At 30.1% G+C, this 15,427-nt stretch overlaps 2 protein-coding genes across 2 annotated transcripts; both read left to right on the forward strand.

The window, feature by feature from the left end:
- LOC129971595 (transmembrane emp24 domain-containing protein eca-like) lies at positions 1-12,339 on the forward strand. Its single transcript, XM_056085509.1, has 4 exons — positions 1-232; positions 9,904-10,124; positions 10,246-10,392; positions 12,087-12,339. The coding sequence occupies exons 1-4, from the start codon at positions 106-108 to the stop codon at positions 12,234-12,236; spliced, it is 645 nt and encodes a 214-aa protein (XP_055941484.1). The 5' UTR covers positions 1-105; the 3' UTR covers positions 12,237-12,339.
- Positions 5,218-9,250, forward strand: LOC129971594 (uncharacterized protein K02A2.6-like). Its single transcript, XM_056085508.1, has one exon. The coding sequence runs from the start codon at positions 5,219-5,221 to the stop codon at positions 8,123-8,125; it is 2,907 nt and encodes a 968-aa protein (XP_055941483.1). The 5' UTR covers position 5,218; the 3' UTR covers positions 8,126-9,250.
- Positions 12,340-15,427: the final 3,088 nt, after the last annotated feature.

The raw sequence follows: 15,427 nt of genomic DNA on the forward strand, positions 1-15,427 counted from the left end.
TAAATTCTGATCTACCTGGTATGTTTTGAAAGATACGTGGCGTAGAGTGAAATTTTGGTGTCAATGTTTTTGAAATAGTTCTGCTTAAAAACTATTTAAATAACAATGTTTAGTTTTACAATTTTGTCGATTCTCTCATATTTATCTGTGTCTTCTGCCTTATATTTTCATATTTCTGAAACAGAAAGAAAATGCTTCATTGAAGAAATACCGGACGAGACATTAGTTGTCGGTCAGTAATGTTTTAATGAACATGGAATTTGATACATTTTATTTTGTTCTTAAATATAATTTTACTTCCATAACTGCATAAGAAAGGAATAAATTTTTCTATAATGCATCGTTTTAGTAGAATTAATTTGAAATTAGTTAAAATTAATTAGTTTGAAGTTACAATTAGAATAACTTCACTTATTTTAATTTTCTTCTTATTTTATGTGTTATTATTTAATATATTTTTATTCGAATGCAAAATACGCTCTGTTCCTAGCTTATAGAAATTTTGGCTGTAGGCAGCTCTTTTATTTGTGTCTTTCAAAATTTTTAAACATGTTTCATTTTAAAGTTTCTTTCATCTTTCTTTTCGAGAAACGCTTTCTATTAATTTATGGATTTAGTTCTAACATAAGAATTTACTTAGAAATTTCTTGCTACATAATCTGAAACAAATGCAATTTGCTTCAATTATTCAATGTTATGTTGAGTCCTTTGCATTTCATCTTATTTATGACATCCTGACCATTTTTCTCTCAATATTACTTATTATTTGTTTCTAAAATACAAATTATATGTACAGAATTAATTTTATAAACTTAAATTGTATATTTTTCATCTCAACTTATAACTTAAGTAATATTATTCTATTTTGTGCCTGATTTGTTGATGATTGTGCTTGAAACCATATGTTTGTATTTTTTCTTATTGGATCTTGAGATATAGATTTTTTTTCCTCTAAATTTCCAAATAAAAAGAGTAATGAATTTTAATGTTCCTTTTATCTTGAGAAAATGACAATTTTCTTGTTTCTTACCTTCTATGAAATGAGAATGAGGTTATTATTAAGTAGACTTTTTCCCTCTAAAATTTAAAAAAAAAAAAAAAAAAAATTAATCATTTCAAAACTCTTTTTTCAAATAGGCACCAGATCCAATTTTGAATAAAATCAGAGTTTCTTTAAAAAATTGAAATTGTAAATTTTTTGGTAGCTAATAAGTTGTCATAATGTAATATGAGAAAAATGTAGGAAATTAAGTCCCAAATATTGACATGTCTTTTTTGATGAACGTGAAATTTTATGTTGCAGTTCTTGTGCCATTAATTTTTGATTGCTGCTTATTAAATATGTGGAAATTATCATTAAATGAGTTATTTTTAATTAGAATTAAATAATAGAAAATTTAATATTGGTTTTCTTTTTAAAAAATTAATCTGGAATGCAGGTTGTTAAAAAAATAGATTTAAAGTGTAATTAAAACAGAACATAACATGGAATGTAATTAAAACAAAACATAACAGAATTTATGAAAGGATTAATTTTATTTCTCAACTATAACTTTCTCAAAAGTGGATGTGATTTAATATTTGGAAGAGCAGTGCCATTAAAAATATTTCTAAAAAAATTCTCTTTAGGAGAAAAAAAAAAGTACCTTGTAATTAAAGGCTAAACTGAAAAATACCTAAGGTGCCTAATTGTAATATTCTAAGGCGATGAATTGCAAAATGTGTAATATAACTATATTCTTTAGTTAATATTTGGTGAGTTTTCTCTTCTTTAGCACAATTAGTCTGAAATTGGCACAAAAAAAAATACCATTTTTAGTTTTAATGAATTAAAATTACTGTCTTCAATATTTTTTCTTTTTATTTGAATAATATGTTTTTATACCTTCCAGATTTTTAGCCATTTCTAAAGCTTTAGGCTGAAGGCTTTTTTATTTTTTTCTTATTAAAAACTGTTTAAATTTATCTGAATAACGGATTTAGAACGAGAAATACAGGATACTAATAATATGTGGTAAATAAAAAGCATTTTATAGCTTATTTATTTACTTGAATAATGAAGCTTAATAATTATAACAGAGCTTATAAAAACAAATGTAATTTTAGAATAGTTAAGGTAAGAAAAATGGAACCAGATGAAATGGGACTAGTGGCAGTTTAAGATTCTTCCTATAATTTTAATGTTGAGTTAAAATTATTATTTTTATAAGGACATTAGAATCCCATTTTTCTCTTGCATATAAATCAGCTTTATTTTACTAATAAGTGTCTCTGATTATGATTTACTTAATGCTCTTTCTTATGTAGCCTGTTTTTTCTTTCCATTTGTGTTGATGATCATATTCATTATATTGCTTGTGATTATTCAACATAGTTAACAAATATTAATATAATTGAAATCATTAATTGATATGATGAAGTCTCTTTATAATTGTGTGGTGCTTCTTTTCTCTGTTTCATGTGGAGAATGCATTACTGCCTGAGAGATAAATAAGAAGTCTTGAAATGTAGAAGATAATCAAAATTTGGTATTTTGAGTATTTTTATCGGTGCCTGCAATATTTTACGAGTTTGTAAACTGTCATGATTATCGAACTAGTCAACTGTTAGAATTTCATTAGCTTTTTTAAGCCACTCATTCTTTATTTTAATGTATAGACAGGTGTTTTGTCATGTTTGTTCTTGTGCAATAGAAGTTTCTTTCAAAACAATCCTATTAGGAAAAAGTTGAATGAGGCCAAAAATTTTAATGTATATGATAGGAATATAGGATTTTGGCAGTCGTAAACAAACTATTTTACTGCTATTATATGTAGTAACTCAATTCGAATATCTATTGATCATTTTTATTCAAATGAATTCAAAATTTTAATTTTGTAAATTATTTGCTGCAGAATTAATCTGCTAATCCTAGAAGTTTTATTTAGGGTATAATTGTAATAAATATATTTTGAGGTGATAAAGTAAAAATCTCTTTGTTTTAAAAACATACTTTTAAAACTGGAAGATCTCATAATTATTATGAATTTTTTAAAACATATTAACTCATTTTTTGGGGAATAAACACTATTTATTCCCTTCTCCTTGATTGCCATTTAGTTGTATTTTATCTAATATTAAATGTAATATATATGTTATCATTTATGTAAAGGAGATATTTTTGCTTGTATCAAAAGAGTTTTCATTACTTATATATTATTCAAGATTCTTATTTATTTAGCATTGAATTTATTAATTATTTTAGTTAGCAGAATTGTAGCAAAATTTAATGAAATTGAAATACAATTATAAATATATTATTTATAAGATGTTGTGGGAATTTCTATATTTACCTGCAAAATTTTTTAAACCCTTAGTGGGCTCTTTATATTTATATTTTGTAATCCACCTTTAAAAAATTCATGATTGAAGCTCTATTTCCAAATAAAATAATTTATATCTAAAATTTTTCTTTCCTTTAATCTTATCCCAAAGGAGAGACAATATGTCTCCCACTATCCCTCGAGAAATCCCTGAGATGCATCTATGATTTGCTCAAATAAATTTACTTGATGCGTTTTTTTAAAACTGTCTATATTTTTAAGAATTACCAATTTTTTCTTGTGAAATTGTTGTATTTGTTTATGAAATATCTATATTAGTTTCATTGTGCATATATATTATGACTGACTGCTATTTATGTGAAATCCATTATATGTATGTAACATATTTTGATTGAAGTAGAATGCAGGTTCGAAACTGTTATGTACCTGGCAACGGCCAGATTAGAAAAAGGAACTGTTATGTATCTGGCAACAGCCAGATTAGAGAACCTTCCAGGCTGTGTGACGTGCGCGTGTTTTTTTTTACCTTTTTGAGTTCCGTAGTTCTTCGTATTGTACTTGTTCGGTGTAGTTGTTGTTATGCTCGTTCGTGCCTGTGCATCTTAATACTAATAATGTTCTTTGCGTGTATGTAAAACGAATCGTATCGTCTCTCGGTCTACCTGGCATACATGACAAAAGAGTTGGCGACGAGGATGGGATCTTCGAACATTAGTTTTGAATCTTATGATGCGTCTGTGGAAGACTGGTCCAGTTATGTGGAACGTTTAGAATCTTACTTCGTTGTTAATGGGATCGAAGATAAAATGAAAGTCCCTGCTATTTTAAGCCTTATGGGAGCAACAACGTATAAATTGTTAAAGAATCTGGCCACTCCCAACATTCCTTCTGAATTGACGTATCAAGATATCGTAAAATTACTTTCGAAACATTTGAATCCTAAACCACTGGAGATGACAGAACGGTTTCGTTTCTACAAGAGGAAACAATTTGAAGGTGAGTCCATTGCAAATTACTGTGCCGAATTACAAAAACTGTCGATACACTGTACCTTTGGGAACAATTTAAGTACGATGCTTCGTGATAAATTGGTGATGGGTCTCAAAAACGAAAATATACAGAAAAAGCTGTTATCAGAGGATAAGTTAACATACGAAAAAGCTAAGAGCATTGCATTCGCAATGGAATCTGCTCAGAGAGATGTGTGCGAAATTCAGAATCAAATGGTATCGATAAAAAAATTACATAGTTCGCAAGATAAAACTATCAAAAAAGATTTTCTAAATTTAAGAAATCTGAACCTACAAAGAAGTTTGATAAATCTCGGAAATGTTACAGATGTGATAGTACTCAACATTTAGCTCACGAATGTAAGCACAAGAACACTCAGTGTAGGAATTGCTTAAAGAACGGGCATTTGGCAAAAGTCTGCCGCTCAAAACGTAACGAAACAGTTAAACAAATAGAATCTTGTTCTGAACCTGTACCAGTTAATAGCGTTAAATCACCACGACATGCAAGGGATAAGATTTTATTAGAAATTTTTGTTGAAGGAAATAAATGTTTATTTGAATTAGATACTGGAGCTGCTATTAGTTGTGTGAATGTGAATGAATTTAAGAAACTCTGTCCGGATGTAGCCATTAAGCCTACCAAATTATTGCTTAGGAATTTCGATAATTCTATGATAACATCAGCTGGCCAAGTAGTGGTGCAAATTCAATACAAAGATCAAATTAATACAGAAACTATTTATTTGGTACATGCAAAAGTAAACGCAGTTTTTGGTCGTGAATGGTTGAGAAATTTCCAATTAGACTGGAGCTCAATTAAAGCAGTTCGGGTTGGAAATTGTAATTCTCGAACCAATAAATTAAATATCTTGCTTCAAAAGTATGAGAATTTTTTCTCCGGGTATCGGGAAACTGGAAAAGTTTTGTTGCCTTCTTCAAATGAAACCTAATTACAAACCGGTATTTTTTAAACCTCGACCAGTACCATTTGCTTTAAAAGAAAGAATAGAAACTGAACTTAAGAGGTTAGTTGCAGAAGACATCATTGAGCCGGTAACATATAGTGAGTGGGCTACACCAATTGTTCCTGTTATCAAACAGAATGGGAACCTACGAATCTGTGGTGATTATAAGGTGACTATCAACCCGGGACTAAAAATTGAGCAATATCCTTTACCCCGTATCGAGGACATTTTTGCTGAATTGTCAGGAGGGGAGTTCTTTACTAAAATCGACTTATCTGAGGCATACCTTCAAATGTTAATTGATGAGCGGGACCGACATCTATTGACGGTCAATACTCACAAGGGTTTGTTCCGTTACAAGAGAATGAATTATGGTATAGCCTTAGCTCCGGCAGTGTGGCAGAGAGCCATTGAACAAGTTTTATCAGGGATCGCGGGGGTACACGTATTTTTAGACGATATTACCGTAACGGGGAGAAATGATCAAGAGCATTTTGAAAGGTTAGAATTAGTACTACAGAGACTAGAAGAATATGGTCTCAGAGTAAATAAGCGGAAAAGTGAATTTTTTAAGAAATCTGTGAATTATTGTGGTCATACAATTGATAAATTCGGCCTCCACAAAACACAAGAAAAAATCGATGCAATTACGAAGGTACCAGTTCCAAAAACTGTATCTGATTTGAAGAGTTTTTTGGGTTTAGTCAATTACTACGGAAAATTTATTCCCAACTTATCTACTCGTGTCGCTCCTTTCAATAATTTACTGCAGAAAGGTACTAAATTTTTGTGGACTGCAGAATATGAAAAAGCTTTCAAGGCATTGAAACAAGAAATTGCTTCAGACCGAATTTTATGCCATTATGATCCTAAGTTACCTCTTGTATTACAAACGGATGCATCACCAGTTGGAATAGGAGCAGCTTTAAGTCACATTATGCCAGATGGTTCGGAAAAACCAGCCATGTTTGCATCAAGGTCATTGACTAAAACGGAAGGTAATTATTCGCAGATAGACAAGGAAGCATTGAGTATCGTATGGGGAGTAAAGGGATTTTATCAATATTTATTTGGTCGACATTTTGATCTCGTAACCGATCATAAACCCCTAGTATCAATTTTCGCATCTAATTGTAGTTTACGATGTTTATCTGCAACACGAATGGTTCATTATGCACTTTTTCTCCAAGCATTCAGTTATACAATCAAGTATCGAAACACAAAGAATCATGGCAATGTCGATGCACTTTCACGTTTACCACTAGCAGTTGACAAGGACTGTGAGTACTTGACTGAAGCAGACGTGACAAATATTTCGAAAGTTGAATTAGTGCCTGTTACAGCAACTGACATAGCTAGAGCTACTAAAACTGATAGGAAATTGTTCGAACTGTATGAAAGTTTAAAATCTGGAACTGAATTACCTGTGCCTTGGAAAGGTAGAGAATCTGAATTTTCATTGCAAAATGGTTGGATAATGTATGGTCATAGAGTATGCATTCCTGAAAAGTACCAGAATCAAGTTTTGGAAGAACTTCATGTTGGACATCCTGGAATTGTCAAAATGAAGGCCTTAGCTAGAAGCTACTGCTATTGGCAAGGTATTGATGCCAGTATAGCCAATTTTGTTCAGAACTGTTCAGTTTGTATCGCAACGAGGAACGAACCAGCAAGGATAAATCGACATCCGTTTGAATGGCCAAATGGACCTTGGCAAAGGATACACGTTGACTATGCTGGTCCTTTTATGGGGAAAATGTTTTTTGTAGTCTCTGATGCATATTCGAAGTGGATAGAAGTCATTCCGATGAAAAATATTACAGCTAGTTTTACAATTCATCATCTTCGTATCCTTTTTACTCATTATGGAATTCCCTTAACTTTGTTTAGTGATAACGGCGCAAGTTTTACTAGTTACGAATTTCGACATTTTTTGAAACTGAATAATATTAAACATATAACTTCAGCACCTTACCATCCTGCTACGAACGGACAGGCAGAAAGAATAGTGCAATTGTTCAAAGCTTCGTTGAAATCGAGTAGAAGTGATTCTGGAGATCTAAATGTGAAATTACAAAGATTTTTATTACAGTATAGAATAACTCCACATTCCCTCACGGGAGAAACTCCGAGTGCCTTGTTTTTGAAGAGATGTATTCGCACTAGGCTTGATCTTTTTAAACCAAATTTGAGAGACAAAGTTGTTCAGAAACAGAGTTCGAGACTTGACACAGAATCTATCTTGCGTGAGTTTCAGGAAGGGGAGAAAGTAGCCGTAAGAAATTATTCCGGACCTAACAAATGGAAAATTGGAACAATTATAAACCGAGATGGAACTTTGAGTTATAGCATACAAGTTGGAACTGAAATTTGGAAGAGACACGTAGATCAAATAAGGAAATGTGGGAAGTCGATTGGATTATCCCAAGCTGCTACTGAAATTCCAATTTACGATAAAGAATTGAATTTTCCAGATGAGCCAGTATCCGATGATGTTGCTGAATCGGAACCGCCTGCACCTGTACCTGAAGTTGTCCCGGAACCTAAGGATGTACCTGTATCTGCCACTCCAAGTGATGATATGCCACCTAGCCCTGTACCAGAGCTTCCGGAAAGACGAAAACTGATGTGCCACTCCGACGCTCAAACCGAATCAGGAGACCTCCAGAGAGACTCCACCTGTGACTCTATATTTTGTCGGGGAGGAACTGTTATGTATCTGGCAACGGCCAGATTAGAAAAAGGAACTGTTATGTATCTGGCAACAGCCAGATTAGAGAACCTTCCAGGCTGTGACGTGCGCGTGTTTTTTTTACTTTTTTGAGTTCCGTAGTTCTTCGTATTGTACTTGTTCGGTGTAGTTGTTGTTATGCTTGTTCGTGCCTGTGCATCTTAATACTAATAAATGTTCTTTGCGTGTATGTAAAACGAATCGTATCGTCTCTCGGTCTACCTGGCATACATGACAGAAACAGTGAAGAGACTTGGTATTTTTAATTACATTTTATTCTATTCCGAGTGGCAGGCATGATTATATACAAGAAAACGTAGTGTAGCAGAAAGCAGAAGTAAGAAGAGCGAAAAAAGGGACAAACAGATGATGACTTGCCTTATATAACATAGGATTTCCGGCCATGCGCCGCTGGAGTGACCTTAGACAAGGGCAAAAGTATCACTTTCATTTGATAGTAGTACTGATGGCGCATTATTTTTACAAAGGGATTAATTAAACCGAAAGTGGAATTGGATCATGAAATAAGGGAATATTTTAGAATGAAGTTACTATGGGCTAAATTAAGATAAAGCCTTGGAAATTAATTAAATTGAAATTAGAATTAAAATATCATTACATATGTATAAACTAATCTAAATTAATAATAGCATTCAATCAAAACTATAAGCAATTGATATACAAATTCAAGTTCTCCATCTTGGTTGACAACCTTTGAGATATGGTGGGTCAGTTTTATTCCACTTTCTTCAATTTTAATAATTGATAAGGTGATTGCATTTTGATGATTGAATTTGTTTTGAATATATTTATTGAATTTTAAACATTTCTTTTGCAGCAAATATTTATTTAGAAAATCGTTTTCTTGCATTACAAAGAATTTCATCTGTAAAGTCATGAACTTAAAAGAATTTTTAGGACATTCTAATTTTCAATGGTATTGTAATTTTTTAAAAGAAGAGAGCGAGAGAAAGGTACCCTGCATCAAAATAATTTTCGATTAAAATAATAAGAACAATTTATATATACATTAACATTTGGGTGAATCGGGTACTCGCTTACAATCCATCAGAGTTAAAGTTTGATTATATTGTATGAAATTTAAGAAGTAGTTGTATTAATAATAAAATAACTAATAAGAAACTGTATAATGCCAATTTCTTTAAATTTCTAAAGAATATTAATTTGTAAATAATTTTTACACTCCTGTCCTAATAGCATTTGCAATTATCTCATCTAGAAACAAAAATGAATTTTTTTTATTTTTTAGAAAATTTATTTATCTAATAGCAACCATATTTAGAGAGATAACTACATAACTTTTTCAATATAATTGATTTTTTTTATTATTTTTAAATACATTTAATGAATATTAAGGTTTGTTTTAATATTTTTCTCTAATTTCAGTATATTTAGTAGTTTTATTTTTGGAGGGATCATTATTGGCCACATAATCACATGGTTTAATGTTAGGTAAATTTTTTCACATATATGTTCTTTTTAATAATGTAATGCATTTTATTGTGCAATCCTTAGTTATGATTTTAAACAACTTTATTATTAATACAAAGATTTTATTTGATGTGTATTATACTTGACATATATAATATATTAAAAAGCATAAACAGTTGTACCAAGAACTAGCTATGGTAAATGAGGAGAGGTATGACAGAAGGGTAAGAAAATCTTTCATCATTCAAATGAGATTAAGGATTTGTCAACACCTATTCAGATCTTACTAGATAATTTTGCATCTTTTCCTAGTTTCATTCTGTCCAAATATCACAATTTTTTCTATGAAAATATTGATATTTATTCTTCAAAGATCATTTGATAAGGTATATTTTAATTAAGGTATTATTGTTTATTAGGTAATTATAAATGTGAGTTATTTGATCCTAAAACTGGAGGATTTATGCCTTCAAGTCCAGGTATTGGGATGCATGTTGAAATCAGGGATCCACAGGAAAAAGTAATATTATCCAAAGTTTATTCATCAGAAGGGAAGTTTACTTTCACATCAAGTTTGCCTGGAGAACATGTGATATGCTTGTATTCAAATACTACGAAATGGTTCAGTGGATCTCAGTTGGTAAGTTAATATATATTTTATGGATATAACATTGTCATATTTCTCTGCAAAATAATTCGTTTTTTGCTTGAAATATGTCTTTCTTATAATTATCTATGTTATCTTTCTTTATTTCTTTTAGCGAGTCCATTTGGATATCCAAGTTGGTGAACATGCAGTTGATTACGGAAATGTTGCTCAGAAAGAAAAATTGACTGAGCTTCAACTTCGTTTGCGACAACTTCTGGATCAAGTTGAGCAGATCTCTAAAGAGCAAAATTACCAAAGGGTATTGTAAATTTTATATTTAAAAAACATGGCTTTTTGTTTCTTCATAATCATTTTGCTATAATTGTGATTAAAAAGCATTGTTCTAAATTATTTTAATATAACAACATCAATATATATAATAGTTCCACTGGTGCCTGTTAATTAAAATGCCGGAAATTAAAAATATTTCCAGTCTTTTCATCTGCATCATTATCAAATGTGAAATTCCAACTTCTGTCTTAGCATCTAGTAACCAAGGCGATTTTTTTTTTTTTTTTTAATATTGACTGATTTATCAGTAGTAGTATAAAGCTAAACAAGAGTAAAGATTATTTATAGCTTCATTAACCTTAGAAATTATTTATTTTTTATCTTAATGTTGAATGGTTGGAACAAAGGTTAAAACCCAATTTTAGTTCTTATATTTGATCTGAGTGTTTGTGGACATTATGGATAGAGTAGATCCCTCTGCAAGGAAACAAAGCTTTTTTGTTACTATATATTTGTTTCTAAAGTGTACTACAATTAATATATTTTTTAAATTCCTTAAGCACTTTGTCAATGTACACAAGATTTTTTTATTATACCTACCACTAGTTACTCTGTGGCAATCATATTCGACATTTTGTTAACAGGATAACAATCCATTTAAATAGGTTCATCTTCTAGCTTAAATAAGGTTTTGATAAATGTGATAATCTTAATAAGTCAGTGAACAGAATTGTCTTATTTATTAAAACCATCACATTTAATATTGATAAGTCAAGCTGCAAAAACTTTTTGACTTGGTAATTCATGAATAAATTCAGATTTGTAATATTTTTTAAGGCTATGCTCAGATATTACTCTGTTTGAAAGGTTTCAATTTTGGTGTACAGAAATTTTGACTTTTAAGTCGCCTAATGTGGCTAGTTTATTGAGGACTGTTGTTTTATGGATTTGGTACTTCTATGAGGTACTTCTACGTTATCATATTTCAATTCCTTTGTTGTTGTTTTTTATTTCTCCAATATGTGATAAAATAGGTTGTGTGCAAGAAAAAGCAAAATTTTGTGGAAAGGATCGACAGATGACTTAATGAAAAATTTGGTATCTTCGGAGACTATGATGCCATTTGAAAAACCCATGCATGGATTCAAGTCCCAATGGCATTGCTCATCATGGAGCTCAACAAGAGGCAGCAATGCGTTGGCTCTGGGAAATCCCAGCCTTGGCATCCACCTTAGTGCTAGCTGAGGTCTGTACACTAAGAGCCACTTCCCAGTCCCAGAAGTTGATGACTTTTATGTGATCTCCTTAAGCAGATGAACCAAGTGGCTAGGACATGACCGATTGCTACATCAGACTACACCTCCTTTCCAAAAGGTCACCACTCATAACCAACACAGGGGGGTATTTGCCGTCCATGAGGAGCAAGAGTCAAACAGAACAGTGACAGCTTCTCTTGGAGAGCTTCATCAGCTACCCTCGAGGAAAAGAAATAACAAAAGCCTAAAGCATAAGACAGGGAGGTTAAACAGAAAGGAGGCCAGATATATAGGGTACCTTGGGGTTGTATAGTCCATAACTTGTACGTGCCTTTTATTTAAAAAATTTGCCATTATGGGTGTACATTTTTCTGCTAATGAATAAATATCAGTGAAATGAAAGCAACAAAAAATATGTAATTTTGTAATGTACCAAATAGAATATAATCATTGTTATTCATTTCAGTATCGTGAGGAGCGTTTCAGACAAACCAGTGAAAGTACCAACCAACGAGTACTTTGGTGGTCCATTTCTCAAACAGCTATTCTTCTTCTCATGGGATTCTGGCAGATGAGACATTTGAAGAGTTTCTTCCAAGCCAAAAAATTAGTGTAAAGGACAGAATATTTTTAATTATTATATTAACATCAAACATTTTTGTATCATGATTGAGTGAGACAGTTTCATCATCATGTTCAGTAAAAAACAAAAAGTCCTAGATCTTTGTTTGTTTACTTAATTGGTTGTTGCAAAGTTTTATTGAGCATATTTTGCTTTTATTAAATAAAATACTCTTTTTACACATACAAAAAAAAAACTATTTTTTAAGAAAGTATTATTGATTCATTTTGTAACAATTGTTGATTAAGTGTAGCTTTCTCTAATAAATTTGGCTTTTTTGTTACAAATTTTTTCTGTATTAATTCATTATTTTGGACTTAAATTGCATTTAGGATAAGCTTATTAATATAACTTATAATTGGTTAACAAAAATTTATTTCTATTCTTATTATTTAAATGCAATAATATTTGTAATCATATTCACTATTCTTTTTCAATGAAATAACTATGTTCTTTAACGTTAGAAATTCACATGCTGATTAATGTTGTTAAATTATAATAAATATTAAAAAATATTCTTATGAGTTACAATTTGCTTTTTCAAAAATGTGCAAATATAAATAATTAATACTTAAATAAAATCTTCTTTCATACATTAGGTATATTGAGGTTGAACTTCTGTTTTCATTTAATTGGAGATACATTCTTTTGCATTCAAAATTTTGATTCAACTTAACTGTAACACTTCTATTCTATTTATTTTTTAACTGTGACACTTTTATTTTATTTTTGAGTATTTTGTGTCCATAAATTATTAAGGAATTGCATAATATTGTGATTGTTTTTAATTTTAAAAGAGTGTTACTGTTTTTGTTAAATTTTTTTGTTTATTTAATTTGAAAGACAGTTTAATTAAAAATATCTTTTGATAAGGACCAGTTTATAACTTTTTAAACTTGCTGTGAATACATCAATGAATTAGCAAATGTTACCTCATTGTTGTATTAAACAGATTTATTTTATAGGTCGTAGTAATTATCTAACTAATTAAAATATTAGAATGGAGCTGGCTGACATGAAATTAAAAAAATTTTATGTAAATATTTCGAATAATTTCAGTTTGTATTGTACATTTAAGCTGTAATTAATAAATTATTAATCTTTATATATAATTCCAATTTTACATTTCTAAAAGTAGTTACCAATCACTTAAACTCTGTGTTCACTTTAAGTTATACCGACTATTATTTTCCCACAGAACCAAAACACTATCTTTGCAAATTCCTTTCTGAAACTATAATCTGAAAATGTTTTCTTGCTCTCTGTATTTCTATTGGCTTCATTATGTGCATTATGACTGTAATGTAGAAATTTTAACAAAAGATAAAAAAATACATGCCCCTTCAAGGAATGTTTTACAAACATATATTTTGTTTTTCTAAAATGATATTCTCCTAAAAAAACTCATAATTTATATAAAAAAAAATTGTATTAATAAATTAATTTTTTTACCAAGCACAGAAATGAAATTTTTGTATGCTAAAGTTATATTTGTAAATAGAATTTCTAATGTGTGTAGTTAAATTGCATTTCTGATTAAGTGCAAGCCACTGAATGATAATACAGATGCAGTGATTCTGTTTACCTGCTAATGCCAAATTTATTTTAAGGCTTAAATTTTTCTCAAATTATTTTAATATAAATTAAAAACACCAAGATTCAAATAACTATGAAGTTAAATTAAGTGACAAAAAATAAAATGGTAAAGAATCATTTTGGAAAGCTTTTCCTCTAATTTTTAAAAGAATTTTGATGTGTATTAAAATAGCATAAAAAAATTAATTACCTCAAAAACAAATCAAAATTTTTAAAAAATCAATATGCTATTTGTTTTTTAAGATATGTTAAATGGATATTTATGCCAGTTGAAAATTGTCATAAATAAAATGTATCCATCCTGTAAATCGAACTTTAAACATCAATAGGTTAAGTAGAATGTGGTAGATGTATTATATTATTATTAAGTGGAATGTTTTTATCAAAAATAATAGAGAATGTATCTTAGATAAAAGTTCAATATGAATTTAAAATGTACTCCATTAACTCTGTAAATGATTTGATCAAACTACCCAGATTAGAAATCATCTTTCATAGTATGTTCAGATATTCTAAAAGCATCTTCAAAGAAATGCATGTTTTACATGTAAATGTAAACCAAATTTTACAGATTAGTTCTTAACACTATACCATCCGGTGACACTAAGTTGGTTACCCGCGAAAACCTTTGGACAAATGCCAGCAACACTTTATTGGTATCCCGCAAAACTATTTAAAACTATCTGCAGGCTAAATGATGTGAACTAGTCCTCCTGACACCAAGCAAAATTCCTTATGCTTCCAGACGCCATTATGTTAAAATTCAATTGAATGTTTCTCTTTTAGTAATGTATGAATCCATTACCCTGGAAATCTGAATAATTATTTACCTCAGTATTCAGATTTCTAACATATATGACACTGCAACTTTTTTCAAAAATAATTTTGCTTGAAATATTTTCACAGATTTGATTAAAAATTGAGTTTTAGAACAACTACTTTTTAGGAAGAATTGCTATAAAAATATGATCTTCCTTCATTACTTTTGTGCATTATCTTTCAGTAAGAATTGTAACAAAATTTTCTATTCAAATGCTGTTTGTACTTTTCAGTCTTAGTAAAAAAAAAAAAAAAACTAAGTTTGATGACAGTAAAACATATCCTCTCCCCCAACCAAAGTACCAGAAACTACTATTTATGTTTGAATTTGTTTTGTTTTAATCAAGGTCGTTTTCCCCTCTTATTGTTTAATTTCAGAAATGGGGGAGAAGGAGATGGTTAATGAACGTTTTAGATTTGTACATTTTTATTCAGAATGTTCTAAAAATAAATACTGGGTGGTTATAATTAAGTACAAGTGTTTGAAAGACTTTAAAAGAAAAACTATTTAGAGTATGTTGAGGAAACTTGGTATTTGCTATATTTAGAGCCGGGGGAAATTACACAATGAAAAAAGTTTCAATTCTTTTGGTAAGTGGCGTTGTGGGTTATTATTTTTCTTTCTTTACTTTGTCAGAATGCCTGTCACTTTAATTAAAAAAAATTTTGCTGATAAAAGTAATGTCTTTAAAATATAGCCATGATTTTGTCGAAGGTGGAATATGGTCTGTTAGTAAAATGGTAGCACCTATACTGCTGCTTTGAAAGAA

This window comes from Argiope bruennichi, chromosome 6 (genome assembly GCF_947563725.1).
Source record: "Argiope bruennichi chromosome 6, qqArgBrue1.1, whole genome shotgun sequence".
Lineage (NCBI taxonomy): Eukaryota > Metazoa > Arthropoda > Arachnida > Araneae > Araneidae > Argiope > Argiope bruennichi.